Raw genomic sequence first — 22,631 nt, 5'->3', positions numbered from 1 at the left:
GCTTATGGGTTGGCTGTCAGGGCATTTTTCAGGCAGTGTTGCTGGCTCAGAGGCGTTGATTTTCAGTTCCCTGTGCCTCCCGTCCCTGTCTCAAGAGTGCTCTGATCTTGGCACAGAGATTTAAATATATGTATTAATTCATTTTGTATTGTTTTTAGCATGAGGCTTGATCTGAAGCTCCTATTTGGCTGTTGCCAGGTACAGCAGTCCTAGATTTATTTTTTCCACTTTATTCTTTTATCCACTTGGAATCTATTTTTTACGTGATGAACCTTAGCTCTAACTCACATTATTTTGCATAATGCTCCGTGTCTCATCACTTTGTAATATTACTATAGTGTTCTTTCCATGGCAAGGACAGAAACCTATGGCAAGTGGCTAATGCAGGAAACAGGCCGGTGCATGAACAGAATGTGGGAGAGTGAGCTGCGTGGTCACCAGCGTCTTGACCAGCCTCCTGTGTCAGTTCTGTAACAGGTTACCCAAAACTTAGCAACCTGGAACTACAACTTCTGTGGGTCAGGAGTCTGGCTTCAGCTGCGTTGGCCCCCAGCCCAACAGCGGAAGGTGTGGTGGTACCCAAGGTCCTGGGGGGCACGGCTGCGTCTGGGCTCACTTACCTGTTGTTGGTGGGATTTGGTCCCTTGAGGGCTGTTGACTGAAAGTCACCCTCAGTTCCTGGCCACATGGACCCACGGGGCAGTTCACATCATGCGAGTGAGTGAATGAACCAGGGAAAGAGACAGGGAGACAAGCCAGCAAGACAGAAGTCTTGGTCTCCCGAGACCTGACCTGCATATTTGGTCAACAGGTTAGGCCACAGTCAGGGAAAGGGATCGGGCAGGGGTGTGAGGTTCCACAGGCAGGAAGCCCACTTTACTTCCTGGTTACTTTTGGTAAATGAGTGACTTTGCTATTGGTTTATATGTTAAATAATTAGCAGTTTGATGTGTTCCTACAGGAAGCTAGGTTTGCATTTTAAGTATAAAGATTTTGTTGGAAAATAAGTCCATTGCACTTGAAATTAATTGCAATTTCAGTAATGCCATTTAAAAAATAAAAAACAGCCTGTGTTTTGATGCTTCTGGGCTATAAGATGTGAGGAAGAAATCCAGTGGTGTAACCATGATAATTTTTTCCAAGTCAGTACTTGTTGTGTGATTGAAGATTTGTACTAACTGTAAACCTGTCAAAGTGACTTCATGTTGGAAAATCCCAAGGAGGCTGTCATGGGATCCACTTTAGTATATCCTCGTGCTGGTAATTATGTTCCCAATGGTGCTGTGTGGTGCATGGCCTTGGACGGTGCTACTGTCTGAAGAACGAGTGGAGACGCAACAGGGTGGGCTCCTCGTTCAACCCCCGCATGCTTCACGGCCCCTGGAGCCCTCAGGTTCTGAGAGGAGAACTTGCGCAGGGTCAGCATGCCATCCACTTGTGCCGGAGAGCGGGACCCAGATGCCAAGACTGCTTTGCAGCAGCAGGACGCTGGGGATTGGAGACCGTGCTTGGCAGCCTGGTTTGCACCCCTTGTAGATCCTATTTATACCAGATCTTGTTTATATCTTCAGCAGACAGATCCTTGGAGGTGTTACCCATAACCACTCGCAATGACCACTTTGCAGCTGGCCTGGGACCCTCTTGCCTTCAGCACAGCGGTCCAGTGCCCCAGCAGCCCTCAGAATCAACCCCCTTAGTCCTGGGCGACTAGGACGATTGTTCACATGTGTGTGGATCTTTACAGGTTTGCATGTCATGCTGGAATTCTTGTAAGGGCTGTCAGGAAGGTGGGTTGGTACTGCAGGTAGCAGTGACAGAGGCTGAGACTTCTGTCTCGCCCAGGGGTACGCTGTGGGAGCACCATCAGGCGGGCCTCCTGGGGATAGAGCAGCGCAGGTGTGGGGAGTGGGCGGTTCTCTCTGCAGATGACAGGCCAGGTCTCACAACTTAGTGGGGTGCTTTATAGTTGACCACACACAAATCAAATCCATAATAGTGAGATTTATTTCAGGAAAGACAACAATAATAATTTCCTACTATAGTTAGTTGGTTCTTGCCGTACTTCACCATTGTCAACCAGTGAGGTCTTTATTTGATTTTTCCGTTGTCTTGTGGGGCTCATGTTCCACAAAGGGGGTGGTGTTTTAGAAAAGCACCGTCATGAGAAGGCTGAAGCTGTGATTCTGGGGTTGGGGGGTGGGTATGGGTGATGACACCAACCCCAGATGACCTATGTATATACCTGAATTAGTTGGTGTGGGTTTGAGACAAACTAGCGTCTCCCCTGAATTGCACATTGTCATAAGTGGTTCTAGTGTAGTATTCTTAAAGGGCCGAGTTGAGGCTTGGTCTAGTGTTGTTCGTGCCACCGTGGTCTCCCCACACCAGCCACTGTGCATGACGGGGTGGTCCCAATGGGGAGCTGTGCACCTGTGGGCAGGGTGGAGACGGAAATGTCAGGATGCTGTTCCCACACGTAGCCGGGAGCAGGTGGAGTGTGTCTGGTCTGGGTTGGTCTTCAAGCGCACAAGTGATTTTCCTCTTCATAGCGAGCAGAATTAGAAGGAATGTATTGGGAGGGGGAGCTTGGCTTAGATGCTTGGATTCAGGTTTGACTGGGGAAAATTTGTTGTGCGATATCTCCGGGCATTGAAGAGTAGGATGAGCCACTCTGGGAACTGGTTTGGTGTAGTCATACGTAGAAACTAGTTGACCTTGAGACTCTGTCCTACTGATATTTTTCACTGTAAGATTTTTAATGGCTTAGTTGTCGAAAATGATTCTGTTTTGCTGTAGCACCCTTCCACCTGGCTGACCAGATGCCACGATAGCTCACTTATTCCCAAGGTTCTCGCTCCTTACGGGAAGGACTTGTAAAATGTTGTTTATGGAAGATCAGGAAACCTAGATAAATTATTTTGGTCATGACCATTTGTCTTTGACAGTTTGCAGTCAAGAAATTTGAACCAAAGTTCCATGCAGCTGTTAACGGTTTGCTTCAAAAATACATTCAGTGACTTCCCAGTTAATGAAAAGAAACACTTTTTTTTTGTCGTCGTTCTGGGGCTCAGACCAACCCGAAGGTCCTTGCTGTGTTCTCAGGCCGAATCACCAGTTTGTTTTCAAGGAAGTCGAATGAATTTTCACGTCCACCTGCCGTAAGCCTCTGCCAACCCCAGACGTTACCTTTTAAAATACATGTGCTGGGGTGGCCAGTTAGCTCAGTTGGGTAGAGCGCGGTGCTAATAACACCAAGGTTGCCGGTTCGATCCCCACATGAGCCACTGTGAGCTGCGCCCTCCTTAAAAAATAAATAAATAAATAAAAATAAATGTGCTGATTTAATAAATAATAGCAGTATTTCATGACTATCTCAAGGACTTAGCTTTAAAGCCTGAAATGTTCAAATGATCTTTTTGATAACTCATGGGCTGAGGTGGCCCCACACAGCTGCCTGCACGGAGGACCGAGGCGTTCCCCTCCATGGCTTTCGGCAGTTGTTTGCATAATGGTGACTGGTTTGTCTTCTCACTGTGTTATTTTATACCACTCTCTGACAAGGGCGGTGTGTTGACAACTTCAGCTTTGTCGCTCTATCAGCTGTCGTATTTATTATGACTGTTGTTGCTCTCTGCAGGCTGGTCTAATTGAAGCCAATGGGGAACTAAAGGTCTTCATAGACCAGAACCTTAGTCCTGGAAAAGGTAAGGGCGCCTACTTTGGAAATACGAGTTTGTTGACATGTCTGTTAAGTTTGGTGTATTTATGAATTGCTCTGATATGAAAGCCCCTTGTCAACTGTGGAAGCCCCACTTTGGGCTCTCTCTTGCCTGGGAGCGCCCCCACATGGACTACGGCGGAGTAACACGCAGAACTGAGTCGGACAGACCCCTGCACATACACATATGGCTGAGTTTGGTTTGGTTTGTAAGTCTCATACTGTTTTCAGAAATTCAGGAAATGTAGAAAAGTATCAAGAAGAAAACACAGGTCACTTGTATTTCTTCCACCTCACGGCCGGGAGTGGGTATGTGCTCTCCAGGCGTGGGCTCTGTGGCCGGCCACACTTGAAGCGGACGGAAGCAGACTCCACCTGAGGTCTCACGGTGCGGTGCGCATCTCAGGGGCGAATGAGTCTCCTCATCAGTAAGCTCTGTGTGGGTGAGTGTGTGTGTGTGTGTGTGTGTGTGTGTGTGAGTGAGAGTATGTGTGAGTGGGTGTGTGTGTATGAGAGAGTGTGAGAGTGTGTATGTGTGTGTGAGAATGTGTGTGTGTGAGTGAGTGAGAGGGAGTGTGTGTGAGTGAGTGAGAGTGAGGCTGTGTGTGAGAGTGTGTCTGAGTGTGTGAGTGAGTGTGTATGAGTGTGTGTTTAATGGTTCTTTGGGGATCAGTGTTTCTCTCCATCATTGGAGTTTGGGGAGGATTGATTAAAGCCACTTCTTCCTAGAGGGTCCCACCGTTTCCCTCCTAAAAGTAACATGTGGTAAACCTCTGAGAACATGTATTTGAGCATGCTGGTTACTTCCTCAGATAAAATTGTAGACGTGGAATTGCTGGATCCAAAGATATGTACCTTTAAAATGCTGATGTGTGACGCTTGGCTGATTGTAAAGCTGCGTTGGTGTGGGGCTTTGATACCAAGTTTGTGCAAGCCTGTTTTTGTGCAGCTTGTTACGCTATTGCTGAGAGAAGGCCTGTGGGAGAGCCTGCTTCAGCTGAAGGAGGTTTTGCTTGCAGGGCTGGATGAAGTTGCTGTGCGTGTCTCCAGGCTCCGTGTCTTCTTTATCTGTGGCCGCCAGGCAGGGGGCCTAGAGGCCTTATTTCTGGGTTTTCTCATGATTGTCGTACATAAAATTAGCTTTTTACTCTAACAGTGAGGCCCTAATAAGTGATCTCTGGGTGCCTACTGTAACCTTGGGGGAATCTGAAAGTAGCGCTGGGCCCCACTTGGTCTTCCTGCCGTGTCCCAGCCCCTTCACATCCATGCCTGGCTGGCGAGCGCTGGATGGGAGCCTGGCCGTCCCCTTTTCCACCCACACCCTCCCCTGTGGAGCCAGGCCTCCGTGTGACTGAGCCAGTCCAGCATGTCGTGGCTGACGGGCTCGTACCCCATCCACTCTGTTGCATTGGGACTTAACCTTCAGACGCCTTTGGAGGCTCCCCTGCTCTGCGGAGCCTCACGCACCCTCTGTCTGCATGCGTCCAGGCCTGGCTGAGCTCCTCTCAGCGCCACCCACGCCCTTCGGGCCCATGCCTGGTCTCCTGGTTTCTCTGCTCTGGAATGTCATTGGTGGCGCCCTGCGTTTTTGCCATACTGTCGTCCCCGTTTCCCTCTTATCCAAGGATGGGGAGCCCCCTGATGCACACCTTTAGCTATCAAGCTACAGAATTCTGTGAGTACAAATTTTTGACATTCACAGATTGCTTGAGTGAAAATTCAGTGTAACTAATTGGATATTTAAAATTTTCAGAAATTTGAGGTATGACATTTTCTATTATAAAGTGATAAAGCAGAAATAGTAGTGGAAGAAAATCCACAAGCTTGGCTCCCTTGGAAATGATGGAAGTCTTTCATTCTGCCGTTTATTTTTAATTCCTCTATTTGAATACTCCCAAGTAAACTTGCTTATGACCACACACTGGCTGTCTCCTTTTCCTTTCTTAGGAACCAGTATGTGCTTAAATCCTACTGAGTCTAATCGTGCGCCAAGGAGTTGAATTGGAGGGATTGGAAAGTAACAGTTTCTTGATTCTCCTAAACTGCTTTGGTGTGAACCCCTGGGCCGCTCGCAGTGCTCGGTGTCCCTCCTGGGCTGGTCTGACGCTGCAGCCCTTCCGCTCAGTCTCGGCTTCTCGTTCTTCAGCGCATGCGTCCCTCCCGCCTGACTCCTCCCTTTGCCTGTGCCACGCTGCTCCCGAAAGCTCCAGCGTGGGAGCCACTGGGCGTGTGCCCGGCCTCCTGTGTCCTCCTCGCCAGGCCTTTTCTGGTCACGTGCTGAGCAGTGGACTCGGCCCCATCCCTTCCACCTTGTGGCTGTGTGTTAGGTGAGAGAAGGCACACGGTGCCGTCTCCCCGACCCCACTCCCCACACAGGCGAGGGCCACCACGTTTCTCCTGCTCCTTCTGGAGAATTCGTTTTTACCAAATGGAGCCATTTGTCTCTGCTGTGCTGTCCGGAGGGAGCCGGACAATGCCATGTGGCTGCTGCCCTTGTGCCCTGAAGGACAGAAGGGTTCTCAGCAGCAGCCCCCTTTCGCTCCTGATTCAGGAGGATTAGGATAATGGTAAGCAGTGTTGTACTAAATGAGCTGTTCACTTTGGTTATTTGTTAGTATTTCAAGAGGTTGAGGAGCCCCATGAGCTTCGCCCTGGAATGTCCTTTGACTCAGTGGTGCCTAGGTGACTTCCTGAAGTGCACTTAGCAAAGGCTCAGGGTCACAGGAAGGCCCAAGTTTGTGTGGGAGCCAGGGGAGTGGTCCGCAGCGTGTCCTAGAGTCAGTCTGGAGTGACTGAAGGAACGAACTGGTTCTCAGTGTGGAGGGTCGGGTGGTAAATGAGGGCGGGATGGGCATGAGGAAGGGACAGGGGCCCAGGCCAGGACAGGCGGGGGCTCTGAGGGACCAGGCTGGCTTTGCTTTCTGCCCCGCGCCCTGTGCCTGTGGGGCCAGTTCACTGTCGGGCATTCTGGAGCAGGCCTGCGTATCGCTGCTTCGTGGGAACCCTGCTGCCGTCAGATAAGAAGCCGCGACACCCTGAGACGAAGCCACACCCAGCACCCCGTTCCTGCCTCGCCTGCTCCCGCCGGAGCTCTGGCTTTGCCTCACCTGCTCGCACCTGAGCCCCGCTGTGGACTCTGCCGCTGTGGCGCCATGGGGTTCTCGCCCTCACTCTGCTCCCTGCACCCCCACTCTCCTGACCACGTCACGTCACATCCTCCTCTCCTTGCTGCTGTGTTTCTAGGCCCCTGTCTCTGCCAGTGTTCTCCAGAGAGGCTGCGCTGGTGGAAAGCATGCCATGTCTATGAAGGAGGTTTGTTTCCAGGAATTGACTTGGGTGGCTTGGGGGGCGGATAGGTGTGACACATAAAGCTGACAGTCACACCCTTCGAGACTCAAAAAGTTCCTTTTCCCCCAGAACGATGAGCTGAATCTATAGCCTTTGCGTCCACAGCCCCTGAAGACAGGAGCCCTGAAGCAGGGTTTTAGACAGTGGCCTCTGTGTGCAGCTGTAGTTGCGGCGCCATCTGGGTTTCTCGCTCGCGGTTGTTTGCTCAGCGCCTTCAGGCTGTATGAGCCTTTCCTCGCACGTTTGTGCTTTAGGCAGTCACTTAGGAGTAGGAAACTAGGTCACATGGAAAATGTGTGGCTGCACATTTCACACCCAGCCGCTCCGTATCCTCACCGATGTGTGGTGTTGTCAGGGTTTTCGATTTCACGTGTCCTGGCCCTGAGCTGCTGCGAGGTTCTGTCCAGGGCGCTGTGCCCCCCCGCCCCCCCCAAGGCCCTGCCCCTGCACCTGGTCCTGGATGAGCTCCCGGCCTGGCCCATTTTCTCAGCTTTGTTTCTCCTGATTCCTACTTGGGTCTTCCCTTCCAGCCAAACGGCTGTGGGGCTCAGGCCGCCTTCCTCCACCACGCAGGTGCCCACACCCCTTCCTGACTGCTTCCTGCCTGGCCTGGGGCCACAGCTCAAATGCCCTTTTTTCTATAATTTATCTTTGTTTCTGTCTGCAGTTCATCATGCTTGTTGCCTTTTCAGATGGAAAAGTTTTAATTTATTACACAAGTAATATGTGCTCATGGAGGAAAAAGTACAGTGGTCACTCTGGGTGCATGTCAATGTATGTTTAAGTGCACACTTATTCTTTGGGGAACACTCTTCCACACCCGGTGTCCATGACATAATGCTGTGAAATGTGCTCATCCTCCCTCATGCTGTTGTCAAACTTCAGTTTTCTTTGCTGAGCCGTTGCTGTCAGTTCCTAACGCCACCTTTTGTTGCCTGGCACCTTTTTGATGGAGAGCTCTAAAACCTGCTGATTCATGCTGACGCAAACCTGTCTTTTTCCTGAAGGGCTCTAAGGCCCTGCGTGCTAGGTGCATGTCGGTCACTGTCTTCAGCTCCTCGGAAGCAGGGCCCATCTCCACACGCTCTCGCATTAACCCGAAAAGTTGCTTCTTGCATTGCCGTCCTTGTCTGACTGGTGACAGGGCATTCTCCTGTGATGCACACTTTTCCCTCTGCCTCAGTATAGTCTTTCAGCTTTGGAATAGGGTTCTATGGCGGGAGAGATGAAAGTTGAGCAATGAGTGGCTGAAAACTAAGTGTTGCTTTATAATTCTTGAGACATGGTAATAGCACCATCCCAAACGTACACACACACATGCTCACGTGCGTGCATGGTGGGTGAATTCAAACTGGTCTTCCTGCAGCGATTGGGAGGGGAGAGCCCACTTGTAGGAGCAAGCGGCAGAGCTTCTGGTTACCCCGTCCCGTGGCTGCCCTCCTGGGAACGTGGAGCAGAAGCGTCAGCTTGTTCTCCTCTCCTGTCCTGTCCTAACCCAAAAGGACACTTAAAGCACGGCAGTGACATCCTGCCTTGTCAGCCTTGCCCTGGGCCTGAGATGATGATTGTTCTTCAATTAAACGCGGCCAAGGCACCAAAGGACCGCTCTGCAGAGAAGCAGTGTGGAAGTTGCTTGACATGTGGGTTCAGGGCTGACCTGGAGCTGATACTGTCAGAGGGCAGCCCTTGGGCCATGGCACACCTCCGCTTGGATCCAGGGAGGAGCCCGTTTTTCCCGAGTTGACACGGCCTAGCCATGATCAGCATGTCTGTATGGGGTGGGTGTGGCTGCTGTGATGGCCCAGGAAGGAAGCTCCTGAGTAAGAACTGAGAATGCGGTTCCAGCTGTCCCGCTGCTCCCCGACACCCCTTGTGGGCAACGCCTGCTGGCACCTGGGGCAACACCGTGAAGACGCTGCATGCAAGGCGGTCATGTTCTCCTGACCGTTTTGGCCGTGTTAGCAAAAAAAATATTTGTGGCATGGTAAGCAAAATAGTAACTCTTAAAACATTAGGTTCTGAAAAATTTTAAATGTTGAAATTATTTTTAAGAAAACACTAAGTCGTATAATTGAAGATATCCTAAAACCTATAGCTATTAACAGAATGATTACCAATAATAAAAGTATGCTTATATAATGGTTTTTAAGTTTTTTTCTTTTAATGGTTATATTATAGCAATTCAGACCATACATACTCTTAACTCATTTTCTTGTCATGAAAGGAATTCTCTCATAAAGTTACATTTGAAAATATTTTGTTATATAGTTCCTTTAAAAAAGGCTTGTAGTACATTTTACAGTTGAAACAATATTATTTCTAGTGAGTAGATTCCTAAGCTGTGTTACAATTTAACCCATTCTGTAACTAAAATATTACTTCCTGCCCCCAATAATTAGATTGTGGGTGGCAGTCTTTATTTGAAAAATGTGTTAAGCATTTTTTATGGCCAGATTAAACCAAAAATAAAATATCATTTCATTCTTGAGATTGACAGAAAGTGACAAGTCTTACTGAGTGTCAACAGTTGGCAGAAACCAACTGGGAGAGGAACACCAGCTGCTGGGGGGAGTATGTGGTGTGTGCGTGTGTAAGTGTGGGTTTGCATGTATGAGTTTGTGGTGCATGTGAGTGTGCGTGCGTGCATGTGTGCACAAAGCATGGCCATGGCAGGCACTGTGGGGAATCCTGTGACAGGGCATCAGGGGGGACCCAGGTCCCCTTTGGCCTGTCTGCGTGAGAGAAACCTGGGAGCAACCCGTACTCAGCCTTTCATGTCAACTGCAGCATTCGAGTAACATGCTGAGTATTTTCATGTTACATCTACGTATTCATATTAGAATAGAATAGGAGATAGCATTGAAGGAAGTCAGCTAGATCTCTATGGAAAAGTCTCAAAACCAATGGAAACAAAGTTGCAGAATTCATTCAATATATACCATTTTCTAAATTTAAAATCCATACAGACAGTACTTACATTGTTGGATTCATAGGTAGAGACGTATGAAAAATGGACTGAATGCATCCATCAAGCAATAGTAGTTGGAAGAAAGGGTGGGGCAGGTCCCAGCTGTAAGGTTAGCTCTGCTGCTCAAGTCTCTACAGCAAATACAGTGAAATAATAATTCTTGGTGTACTGGAGTAACACTGTTTGCAAAATAATTCTTTGTATTTGAAGAGTTTCTCACTCAGTAAAAACACAAAAGAGAAACCCTGGTGAGAACGACAGATGGTGTCAGTAAGCAGATGGAAGAAAGGGGGCCCTGGCCCCAATCCACTTCTGCCTCAAAGCTCTGCCATTGCCCCCGAAACCCTCAGAGTCCTCCTCGTTCCCCCAGCTGGGGCAGAAAAGGGGAGTCCCAGATTGGGGCTCTGAGCATGTTATTTTCTAGAAAGACACATTCCCGTGGTTCTAGGGTGGTTTGTGTTGTCCTGCGTAGTGGGCGTGTGTTGTGGCTACACCTGCAAGTGTAGTCATAGAAGATGACCGCCTGGCCCTGTCTGTCGAGGGGCCGACTTCCACAAATTTGACGTGCAAAATAAGCTTTAACATACAGTGTCTTAAGAAATGCCTGAACTGCTGCTGCTGTTGGCAATGACTCACATGCTTCCGAACTTGAAGAAGGTGTGTTTTCTTTCTTCAGAGTCATTGAAAATTAGGGAATCACTTGCAAATTTACAAACAAAAAAAAAAGATGTTGTCTTTTTTATGAATCAATTCAGTATTCCTGGAAATTTGTTAGTTACTAGTCTATATGTGAATCTGAAAAGTAACATTATCTAACTGTGTATTTTAAATCTCTCAGTGCAAAATAGAATAACTTTATGTTTTGAAATATCTTTCATGTATCTAAAACAGTTTTTAAAATATTTGCTTTTGTTAAGATAGATCTCTATTTTTAGAGGAAAAATACTCAAAGCAGATAAACTTATTTGTAGAAAATAAATATCTGTTGCTGTTGATTAAATATTAATATTTAGCCAGTTGAATGGAAGGATGAATATCTGTCTTGCTCAGTGTAGGTTATTATAGAGAAACCATTATGTTCATATGTAGCAGCAAAATTCATTGCTTATTGAATTTTGAAGAAGCCTGTTCTTTAAAGTGCATAGATTGTAAAGGGTTCAGAAATGAAATTTTAGACCAGGCCACACTGAAGACGATGCCTGGTGGCTTGGAGGTCATGGTGATGCTGAACTGGGTGGAAATGAAAGAAAATAGCCTCCCTGTGTTAGCCCTGTGCGAGGCCTCTGGCCACAGAACCGCTACCTCCCGGGGAGGCCAGGAGCCCCCCTCGCAGCTCGCCCACGCCCGTCTGCTTTGGGGAAACGGGTTTAGAAGCGTGACCAGAATAGGGGCTTCTCCTTTGTACATGTGGTGATGGCCCTCAAATCAAAATAATTCTCACCCGAGAGTATTCTGTTCTATAGTTGTCATAGAATTGTAGCCTTTTAAGAGCTGTTATTTCCAGAGCCTGTAGTCCCACCAGAACATTCTGTTGCTGGGCACATAGGGGCTTGGGGGCATGTTGGTGATAGGCCTGGGGGTACCTGAGCCCTGCACCCCAACGAGGGGCTAATTGTACGGGAGAGCAAGCAGTCCTGTACATGCAGCCCCCCTTACACTGAGAATTAAGTTCAGTAGAGGTGTTTGTAACTGACCCGTAGATTGAAAGTAGGAAAAATAAGAATTTCTAATTAGAAGTATCATTTTCCTGAAATTGTCACTTTCAGAAAAGAACTAACCTTGTTTCCTTGTGTTGCAGGTGTTGTGTCCTTAGTAGCTGTTCACCCCTCTGCAGTAAACACGCTTGGGAAGCAGCTCTTGCCAAAAACGTTTGGACAGTCCAATGTCAACATTGCACAGCAAGTGGTAAGGGGCCCTGGGCGGGGTGGGCTTGCAGATTCGGGACAGTAGCCCTTAGGTTCTGGCTCGGAGGCTGGAGTGGGAGGTTTGCCCTCTGCAGCTTCCTGTTGAACGCTTGCAGTGCTGAGACAGTCACCTTCCTCAGATTTCAGGAGCGTTGTGGTTAGAGCACAGTGGTCTTCCAATGCTTATGTGTTCTCCTGGCTGGGCATGTCCGTCTGTGCAGGTGGACGGGGGGACTCCACCCAGGCCTGGCAGCTTCCTGTGTCATTGTGAATTCCCTCCAGTCCTGAATCTGCCTGACGGGCTTCTGAGGTGTGATGGGAGCTCAGGTAGAGTGGCATGGACTTGGGCCAGGGGTGGCCGCACCTTGGCCTTCACACTCCTTCGGGTGGACGTTACCTGCCGGGGACATGAGGGTGGTGTCCATGGGCAGGCCATATTAGGTTAGGGCTGTGCAGGCTGTCAGGGTGTATGGCATGACAGGTGTGTCCCTGCCCTTGTCAGCCCGACAGGAGAGCACCAGAGGTGGGTCTGTACTCCGGGAACCATGTGGGCCCCCTATCCTGTGTTGCCCCCCGCCAACTGAACAGCTCCCACGTGTGGGGTTTTAGTGGCCCTCTTTGTGATGTGACTCTGGTGAGGCTGACGTCATTCCTACTAGGCCATGTGCAGCCGTGAGAACAGAAGGGCGTTACTGCCCACCTGAGCTTATTCACTTCCCAGGTGACCACCCCCCGGCAGGTGTATAATTGTTCCCCGTTACTTAGCTCCTTTCAGTAAAACATGACATTCGCTTAATAGAATAACTGATTTTTCAAATAGTACATAGACGCTATTTGCCACATCACAGCTTTTCAATAAATGTCTTTTTGATATTTAAATATTCCATTTTATATTTTCATTTCTAATTCACATTATTTTATAGGTATTGTGTATTATAGCAGAATTTAGCTTGGGACTACCTCATTAATGATAGCAACAGTTCTGTTTTTATTGCCAGTATAAATAGTTGGGGGAAATTACATGAAAATTTTTGTGTTAGTACACCTTAAACTTCATCAGTCTGAAAGTTAAATTGCTGATTTGAATCAAGCTATTTTGGGTGAAGCTAGTAATGGTAATTCATGCTTCGCAAAATCCCAGTGGTGTGAATTAAAGCTTACACATTGCAAATGTCTCTTAAATCTTTATCTACCAAAGGGTTAAAAATAAGAGGACTGGCTGATTCTGACGTGGGAGGTGAGGCTTCGTCTGCATGTGAGTGAACATGTAACCTGGGGCTCAGGTCTTCCCACTTCGCCCAATCCATGGTCTGCATGGTCTGCGTGCTCGGCTCACAGCCCAGGCTGAGGTGTTCCCCACATGGCAAGATTTTTATGTAAAATAGAAAACAGTGGAACTAGGAAAGCAAAGAGAGAGAACCAGTAGGCATGGGCGGCCTTTGCTCCCCCATGAGGGTCTGGGTGACAGCCGGCAGATTGAGGACCCCTCCTTGCTCACCTGTCCTGTCACCCAGGTAGGCCATTCTCACAGCGAGCAGTTATTGAGCACCTGCTGTGTGCCTGGCCCTCTGGCCCTCCATTCTCATTGCAGGACAGGTGCAGCCTAAGGAGAGGATGTAGGGGGCGTTGTCGCAGGGCCTGGGCTGAGTGTTGGGCGGGGCACTGACCCTGAAGCCAGGCAGCCCCTTCTGAGCAGAGGAGCAGCACGTGAGGCTGGTAGGGCTCGCTTGTGCCTGCCCGTGTGGCCTTTGCTTGTGTCCTCAGGCCGCTCTCCTGGGAATGGAGCCAACTGTGTCCAGGCCTCCATGTTGCCCACGCTTTGGACCACGAGCCTTAGGAGGAATATGTCCTCACCGAGTGCCCCGTAAATGCACGTACTTATCAACAGAAACGAAAGTTCTCTTTCCTAGCCTGTTTCATTTTTCAGAAAATTCTTTGATTTGTTTCATGGCTTTCGAATGACGGTGACCTACAGTTTAAAAAGCGCTGTGATGAAGCTCTTATCATTGGAAACGTGAATTAAAAGAATGCAGTTCAGTTGAGCTATTTTCCTTTCTGTGGTTTGTGGATCATTAACATTGACAGGTGACCTGGACTTAGGGATACTTTACAAAGTGTCAGGTCAGCTGTCTCAGGGCCACCGCAGGTAACACACCCACTAAGAAGGGGACTGAAATAGCCAGGTGACGGCCACCGTGAGTCCCTGAGGCTGCAGTTTGCCCTCCTGTGTGTGCTGCCCTCGCTCAGGTGCCTAATGTTAAACGTCACTGAGACATTTCGCTGCATAGTAACTGACAAGTCATGGGTCCGAATCGTTTCCTGGGTCAAGTCATCGGTGCAGATAGAGTGACACAACAAGATCTTTGAAAAGTTGAGATTTTATTTTACTTTTTTATTGAGGTATAAACGACATACAACACTGTATTAGTCTCAGGTGTACAACATAATGATTTGCTATTTGTACACACTGCAGTGATCACCACAATAAGTCTAGTTAACATCCATCACCTTATGTAGTTACAGATTTTTTTTTCTCGTGATGAGAACTTTTAAGATCTACTCTCAGAGCAACTTTCAAATATGCAGTACAGTGTTACTAACTATACATTACACCCCCGTGACTTGTTTTACAGTTGCAAGTTTGTGAACCCATTTACCCATTTTGTTCACTCCTACCTCTGCCTCTGAGCTTGGAGTTTTTTTGTTTGTTTATTTTAGATTCTACATATAAGTGAGATCATACAGTATTTGTCAGAAAAGTTGGAACTTTACTTGGCTGTACAAGGCAATGTCTGTGCGTCCTCCATGCTAATATTTGAGTATTAGTTGATGGGACCAAAGTTCTGAGTCCTTGTTGTCAAAAGACAGAGCAGGCTCTCCCTTCCCGTGGTGAAGCGATGGGTGTTGGAGGCTCCAGACAGTTGAGGGAGGGCAGGTCATCGCTGCCCCCACCCATCCCCGTCCCTATGACCTGGGCTGTGTGTCCTTGCCTTTGCTCCCAGTGCTAATTGCCTCCCTTCCCCCTGCCCTGTGCTGTGGGAGGTGCCTGGATACCCCACAAAAGTGTCGTTTGGATGGGCTTCCCACACGCACACCAGAGTCTCGCACTGTATTCCTTTTGTTCTGAGAGCTGTTTTCTGTTTGTTTATCTGTATCATTAAAAGGAAGGGAAACAAAAGAGGGCGAGAGGAAAAATAGAAATGCGCCGAGTGCCCCACTGAATCCTGTAGCTGGGACATGGGATTTATCCCCCCCCCCACGGGACCTTATCGAGGCCCACGCGCCCCCAAGATGTGCACGTTCTGTCGGGCTTGTTTAGGCTGTCGGATGCCTCCTTCTGCGTTTGTTTCCATAAACAAGGTGCTGAGGTTGAAAGAGGGAAATAAAGACATGTTCAGAAGAGATGTGGTGATATCGTCCATAGTGCAAAGTGTCAGCTGTTGGGGACTCACGTTGTCATTGTTCTTTCTGATTATTCGTTGTTAATAAAGTTCAGCAGTGGCTGTAGACAATGAGAAATGATAAAATGGCAGCGTCGTATGTGGGAGATTGCTGATTGTGTTCTGAATTGTCTTTTTTGACTGTAGGTAATTGGTACGCCTCAGAGACCTGCAGCGCCAAACACTATCGTGGTAGGAAGCCCACACACCCCTAACACTCACTTTGTGTCACAGAACCAGCCTTCAGACCCCTCACCTTGGTCTGCCGGGTGAGCACATTGCCTAGAATTGTAACCCTCCAGTTCTGTGGCCATAGGGGCGAATCGTCATGCCAGAGGATTGAAAAATGTCCAGTGCATGCCCAAGATACGTGTGTAGTCAAGGCACGCTTTTCCTCATAAAGGAGAAGTTGGGCTGCGGGAGAGCTGCCCCCGGCCCCTGGTTTTGGGGTGGTGGCTACACTGTAAAGGGTGGGAGAGGTGCCCCCCTGTAGTTTCGGTGATGGTTATACTGTAAAGGGTGGGAGAGCTGTCCCCCTGTAGTTTTGGGGTGATGGCTACACTATGAAGTGTGGTCAGCTCTTGGCAGAAGAAGAGGAGGGCGCTGGCTTCTGAGCCCACCAGTAACTTAGACATTTTCCATTGTCTGCAACCGGAAAGGAGCACTTAGGGAATGACGTGTAAATGTGGCGGCTCTTGCAGCAGCCTCACCCACTGCAACTAAATGTAACTGCCATTCCCGGCTGTGGCCCCACTGGACGGCCCCAGCACAGTGACTCTGAGCCTTTCTTCCACTGCAGCAAACCAATTTGAAAATGATTTTACTCGAAGGTCAGCTCTGCGACTTTTCTTAAACAACAACAAAGCTATAGAATCATGTCTGTATTGTTTCTAAAGCAAAGACCATCAACCCCCAAAATTCATCCAGTTAGAAACTTGGAGCGACCCTTTCCTTGACGTAGTGACTTAAAAAATTTAGACATTTGTTTTCCCTCCTGACCTGATAGCACACTTTGGTGTTCAGCGTTTGGCGCCCGCTGCCATGTGGCCCTCAAGGTCTCGGCATCCCCTTGTCTGTTAGCTTACTACATTTGCCCTAAAACGTCCTAAATTTGCAGTAAAACTTCCATAATTCCTGATGTTGGTTGACATCTTTTTAAGAAGCAGTGTTTAGTGGATCGCTGTGCATCAGATACGTACTGGGTCCCGTTCTTTCGGGCAGCAGCCCCATCCTTCCTGAGACTTGAAGGCATAGATGTGAGGTCTGGCCTGTAAAGAAAGAAAGGAAACATTGGACACCCGTTGCTGTGTTGGGTGTGCTCTGCACAGACCGAGCCAGTGTCCCCTGTGGCCGCTCCTGGGAGCTCCAGCCAGCAGGACGCCAGGCCCTTGTGTAGCTCGTTAGCCGTTTTAGGTAGATGTGTGTCTAAATTCAAGGCAGGATCTAAGAAGGCTAAGGGTGCTACTTCTCCTTTGTATTTTTGAAGGAAACGCAACAGGAAAGGAGAGAAGAACGGTAAGGGCCTGAGGCACTTCTCCATGAAGGTCTGTGAGAAGGTACAGAGGAAGGGAACCACATCCTATAATGAGGTGGCTGACGAGCTTGTCGCAGAGTTCAGCGCCGCCGATAATCACATCTTACCAAATGAATCCGTAAGTACATGCCACACAATGCACCGCATTGCACAGCTCCCTCTGTTTTTATTTGAAACAACTTCTAACAGAAGTTCCAAGAAGAGTACAAAGGAGTTTATCTGGCCGTTTTGTGGGTCCGATGTGCCACCATCCCCAAATGTTTTTGTGCCCGGGCTCTGGCTCTCCCTGTCGGGTGACCTCCCCCCTACAGAAATGCCCTCTTGCCGGGCCCATCCCGCATCACTAGCACTGGCCAGGTCTGTGAGGATGTGTTAGGAGCGAGGCTGGCAGCTGCTGCGACGGGTTTGTACCACACGAAGCGAGCAGACGGTGCACTTCTTTATGTTCAGGGTCTAGCGTTTAAATGTTGATCTGTGATTCGTCCTGGATGTTTTGCAAACTCCCGCTCCGTCTCCCTCAGGCTTATGACCAGAAGAACATCAGACGGCGAGTCTATGATGCCTTAAATGTGCTAATGGCCATGAACATCATCTCTAAGGAGAAGAAGGAAATCAAATGGATCGGTCTGCCCACCAACTCGGCTCAGGAATGTCAGAATTTAGAGGTGCACTGCTAACCTTTCATGTTCTGCTCGGAAACTGTCCCCCAAGCAGTCTTTCTAAAGCAGGTGGTTTTGTTGTCTGCAGCACTAGTGCCTGCGAGGGTCTTGTGCTGTCTGTGCCTGGCCTGGACCAGGCAGACAAGTGTGTCCCTGTTTCCCAAAGTCTCTGATTGGGCCCGTGACTGCCCGTCTGCCGTTGGTGCACTGTCTGTCCGTCCAGCCTGTCTGGGCTGTGCTGATACTCACTGCGGGTGGGGAGGTGTCAGGCCAGGCGAAGGCAGTGAACTCTAGTGCACGCAAGTCTGAATCCTAACTTGTGGGACTTGTACAAAATATAGCCACGTCCAGAAAACGAGAGAAGACAGAAGAATACGGAGCTTTGAGATTGAAGAAAAGTCGCCTGTCTCTTGTAAAATGTGCCATGTTCTAGCTGGTCTGTTTCCCCACCATTAGGTTCAGAGCAAACATTTTTGGCAAGACCCTCCTTAGGTGATATGGTGTTGATGGGGGTTTTAAAATAAGCTATGTTCAACAAATGGTGATGATTTCTTGTATTGCTGGTTTATTTTTGAAGGTAGAGAGACAAAGAAGACTTGAAAGAATAAAACAGAAACAATCTCAACTTCAAGAACTTATTTTACAGGTAATAAAATACTTATCTTTGGAGGCAAGGTCATTTTTCTTCTACTAATGTAGTTTTTCCTCAACAGCAGTATCTCACAGTTCATTATATTCCTATGTGGTAAATAAAATCTCTACTTTGAGATTTTGAATGTGAATTTCATGCATGTTCACTGAGCTCATCCTGTGCCGTTGACATGAACTCTCATGGACATGGACCTTGTTCCCAGAGAGAGAGAGTGAGAGCATGTGTGAGTGTGTACACATGTGAGTGTGAGCATATGAGAGCTCATGTGTGAGCACGTGTGAGTATGCACGCGTGTGTGCGAGCAGGTGTGAGTATGCACGTGTATGAGCATAACCATGTGAGCATGTGTGTCACTTGTCAGAAAATGTCTAAATGGCAGGAGGGATGGCCCCTTAGGAAAGGAGCATGTAAATATTCCTTGGTTATGTCTGAAGCGTGTTCTGAGTACCAGCCTCCAGACTAGGGGTGTGAGATGCAGAGTGAACCTGAGGTGGGTGTTGGCAATTACTGCTCAGAGGTCAGCACACGTGGTCATGGAGCATGTGTCAGTGCACCGTCCCTGTACCCTCGGACACACTCCGTCAGGGAACATGTGCGGCCGTCCCCTGGGCCTGCAGAGACGACCTTGAGCATCAGCCTACCCTTGTAGGGTCCTGGAGATGCATGGCTGGGTTAGAAGCAAAAACTCAAACACGTGTGAAGATCTTGCTGGAGAGGGAGTGACTGGGCCCTGGACTGAAGCAGCACAGCACTGGGGTCCCTGCCAGTGGCATGGGGAGCAGCTGCCAGCAGAAGTGGTGGTTGGTTAGGAAAGGGAAGGATGCCTTAGCAACTCACTGAGATGCCTGTGGATCCTCAGGGCAGTGAGGCCACAGGCCCTGCGGTCAAGTCGCAGGGTGTCGGGGAGCCCTGGGAGCCTGTGTCCAAGGACCAGAGGGTCGGGGTCTGAGAAGCTGTGGCAGCAAGTGAGACCCTTGGGGGGAAGCGTGTGGGGCCTGAGGACAAGCCTAAGTGCTGAGGGCAAGAGATCTAAGAACATGGGAAAAGACCAGGACGGGGCACTGTGGGGCTTGGCACATCTGCCCCAGCACCCAGCGGTGCCCAGGGCATGCTCAGCATGGAGGCGCCTTCCCCCACCTCGGAACTCTGTTGCCCTTAAAAGAGGCATCCAGGACCCTTTCCATGGGAGGCCAGCTGAGGGGGCTTTGGCAGGTAGAGAAGTAGTCAGAGCCAGGGGACAGAGGGGACTTGGGCAATGGAACAACACATGGGCGTAGCTCTGGCTGGGAGGGCAGTTGCTCTAGGCAGCAGCCCCTCCAGACTCCAGAGTTCTTTCACTCAGTTGCCTTCGGTAGAGTGAATTATTCTCTTTCTCTGCATCCATAGCACCTCATAGCTACTTAAAAAAAATCGAAGTCACTGCCTGTCTCCCACTCGGCCTTGAGCTCCTGGGTCCCAGCGCCGGGCAGCTCAGAGAGGCTGGATAGGGAGGGAGGGAATCTTCCTGACTTGACATTAATGGCAGGGAAGTTATCTTGCCCTTTCGGAAAGGTCATTTTAGGGCCTGGCTTTCTGGCTTTAGGCCTGAGGACCGTGTCCCCAAGGAGACAGACTACACCAGCCCGTTCGCTGTTTCTGCTGTCCTGGGAAGCTCCCGGTCCACAACCGAATGCCTGCCTCCTAAGGCGTGTGGAGGGGACAGTCATGGGCACATGTGGACCCCTCCCCAGTGAGGGGTAGGACTGTAACCTCCAGAGTCCTCCTTCTGTACGAGGGGGTTTCTGTCTGAAGGGTGTGAATGCCTGCGTCTGCAGTCTCAATTCTCTGGGGATTTGGTTTTTCAGGATGTGCTTTTTTTTGCTGGGCAGCTCACTGGATCCTGCAGCCCCTCTTTCTCTGATCTCCCAAAGGGGGACCCAGACTCTTCTGCTGTCTTGTGAGGGTCAGGGAGGGTCGTTGAGGGTGCCTGGGGTGAAGGGATTAGGTTCGGCGATGACTGGTGCGAGCGTCGTGCTGATTGCTCATCTTTTGTAGCAAATTGCCTTCAAGAATCTGGTGCAGAGAAACCGCCAGGCAGAGCAGCAGGCCAGCCGGCCGCCCCCGCCCAACTCTGTCATCCACCTGCCTTTCATCATTGTGAACACCAGCAAGAAGACTGTCATCGACTGCAGCATTTCTAATGACAAGTAGGTTGTCCGCCTGCCTGCTCGGTCTCAGCACTGGGTCTCAAGTCAGAAAAGAAGAATGGCACAGTCAGCGGTGTTAACGGCCTGTCTGGTTAATTTATATAAGTGCCTGGTTTGTAATTAAATACCATCTTTTGGCATAATTACTTGAGAAGTTTGCTTCTCATTCCCCTGATTATGCATCTCTCTTTTAAAAGGAAAATAAATCAAACCTGTTAGGATTGTTAGTAGGACAGTTGTTCAGACGTAGCACAGCTGGCAGATGGTGTTCACTGTTAGTCCTGGGAGCCAGGCAGCCTGAACCGAAGGTGGACCAGCCAGCCACGTGCTGGGGCCGCGCCTCCAGAGCGTAGACGACGATATGCGGTGCCACCTGAGTCTCCCAGGTCACTGTTTCTGAGTTGACAGATTCTGTAGACACCAGATGAAAGGGCACCCAAGGAACCAAGCGCGTCCATCTCTGTTGAAGATGGCATTTTTCTAACAGGGACTTTCTCCTCCAGATTTGAGTATCTGTTCAATTTTGACAACACGTTTGAAATCCATGATGACATAGAGGTGCTGAAGCGCATGGGGATGGCCTACGGGCTGGAATCCGGAAGCTGCTCCGCTGAAGACCTCAAAGTGGCAAGAAGTTTGGTGCCGAAAGCGCTGGAACCCTATGTGACAGGTCAGTCGGTCTCAGTGACCATGGTGGCTGAGTGGGGACAGTCCCCCAGCCCCCAGTCGTTCAGCTCTCCTCTGCTAATTTGGCTCAAGCTCACTGCACTGAGAGCAGTGACACGCGGGGACATGAGAGGGTCCTGGGGACTGCAGATGTGGGCACGGGAGGCAGGAGGGCCGTCTGACGGGGCCTTCAGCCGCGGAGACACTTGCCGAATGGTGTCCACAGTGGCATTTTGTGGGTTGGCCCATGCAGTTTATATGAAGGTGTTAAGTCAGGATTTCACCTTCCAGGTAAGGCCCCCAAAAAGAGAGATTGAAGTTCTCTGAGGAGTGGAATAGGCTTGGACGTTTCCCCTCAGGTAGCTGATTGGTCACTACTGCAAAGGAACCAAGAATATTGACGTTCTGTGCCTGTTAACTGATGGCTGGAGTATGGAAGCATTTGCTTGGTCAGTGGTTACTCTGGTTCTCTGGCTTACGTTCTGTTGACTCCTTTGCTAAGAACAATCCTGGCCACAGAGGGGAATCGGCTTTGGGGCAAGAAAAAGCTGCCATCGTCGCCCCACCTTTTTGGTGTAGATCTGTCCCTGAGAGCCATCGCGTTGGATTGGACTCAGAGCTCCTGAGCCGTTCAGAACAAGTGGGCCTCTGGCGTCGGGTCGTCCAGGGAAACTGGCTCTTCCTGCCCGTCCTGCAGGCTCCAGCAGCCAGCCGGCCGGGACTCCGAAGCTGGCGCGTCTTTGACGTCTCTACCTTCACTCTGGTCCTGGTACAGACCGCTGTCTCCAGGACGGGAGTGAATGCTGGTCCTTCGTCCCCCTTGGTTCCCACTTTCTGCTTTATGACAACAGTTTAGATTCAGTGGCACGGTTGTGTCGTCATCAGTGACTACACGCCAGTTAAGGGCTTCCATGCCTTCTTGCAGAGGGCTGGTCAGTGGCTGTGGCCTGGCTGAGCAGGGCTGCTTTCCAGGAGGTGGCATGGCCCAGAAAATGCTGGACCCATCACAGGTGTCCAGGTGCCGTGGCCGTCTTGTTTCAGCATGAGTGCCTCTGTTTCTTCTGGTCTCTGCTTCATGACATTTGCTTTATTTTCTTTCTCTTTTCAGAAATGGCTCAGGGATCACTCGGCAGTGTATTCATCACGTCGTCGGTTTCGACCTCTAATGGCACAAGGCTTTCTGCCAGGTGACTGCAGTTCTGGGCCGAGGCGGGTGGGCAGTGGGGACACTGTGTCACCTGGCAGTGTGAAGCCCCCCAGCTTTCATACAAACAACCTTGATTCCTCAGCTGTTCAGAACTGGATTCATTGTGTAGACAGTGGGTCCATCACCCCCTGGAAGCGATTTCAGCCCCTCCCCCACCCGAGGGTGCTTCATGTGCCTGCAGCTTGTCCCCTTCGTGGAAAGCAGCTTTCTTATTGGTTTCTTCCCCCTAAAAAGTAAAAGTAATACATGTCTTTTATGTTTTAAAAATTCACACACAGCAAAAACCCCACTGCCAACTGCCTTAAGTGACTGTGTTCCTCGATCCTTTTTTCCTTATTTCTTTTTAACA

At 49.5% G+C, this 22,631-nt stretch overlaps 1 protein-coding gene across 6 annotated transcripts in view; it reads left to right on the top strand.

Annotated features, from left to right (window-relative positions):
• The window catches only part of TFDP1 (transcription factor Dp-1), a 41,050-nt gene that overhangs the window by 14,170 nt on the left and 4,249 nt on the right, over nucleotides 1-22,631 (top strand). For 5 of the 6 annotated variants that reach the window (XM_074329566.2, XM_019746594.3, XM_074329564.2 and 2 more), the window contains 9 exons: nucleotides 3,638-3,704; nucleotides 11,833-11,939; nucleotides 15,526-15,647; nucleotides 16,865-17,030; nucleotides 17,434-17,577; nucleotides 18,149-18,217; nucleotides 20,258-20,409; nucleotides 20,913-21,079; nucleotides 22,184-22,262. In XM_074329566.2, the coding sequence (XP_074185667.1) occupies nucleotides 3,638-3,704; nucleotides 11,833-11,939; nucleotides 15,526-15,647; nucleotides 16,865-17,030; nucleotides 17,434-17,577; nucleotides 18,149-18,217; nucleotides 20,258-20,409; nucleotides 20,913-21,079; nucleotides 22,184-22,262 (1,073 nt within the window). Of the gene's footprint in view, nucleotides 1-3,637; nucleotides 3,705-11,832; nucleotides 11,940-12,242; nucleotides 12,266-15,525; nucleotides 15,648-16,864; nucleotides 17,031-17,433; nucleotides 17,578-18,148; nucleotides 18,218-20,257; nucleotides 20,410-20,912; nucleotides 21,080-22,183; nucleotides 22,263-22,631 lie in introns of those variants that run through there. The other variant, XM_074329567.2, reaches the window with a different exon arrangement.

This window comes from Rhinolophus sinicus, chromosome 16, assembly GCF_057876585.1.
Source record: "Rhinolophus sinicus isolate RSI-liver-muscle chromosome 16, RSI-T2T, whole genome shotgun sequence".
Classification (NCBI taxonomy): Eukaryota; Metazoa; Chordata; class Mammalia; order Chiroptera; family Rhinolophidae; genus Rhinolophus; species Rhinolophus sinicus.
Note: the sequence above shows the minus strand (reverse complement) of the source record. Positions and strands in the feature narration are given on the sequence as shown.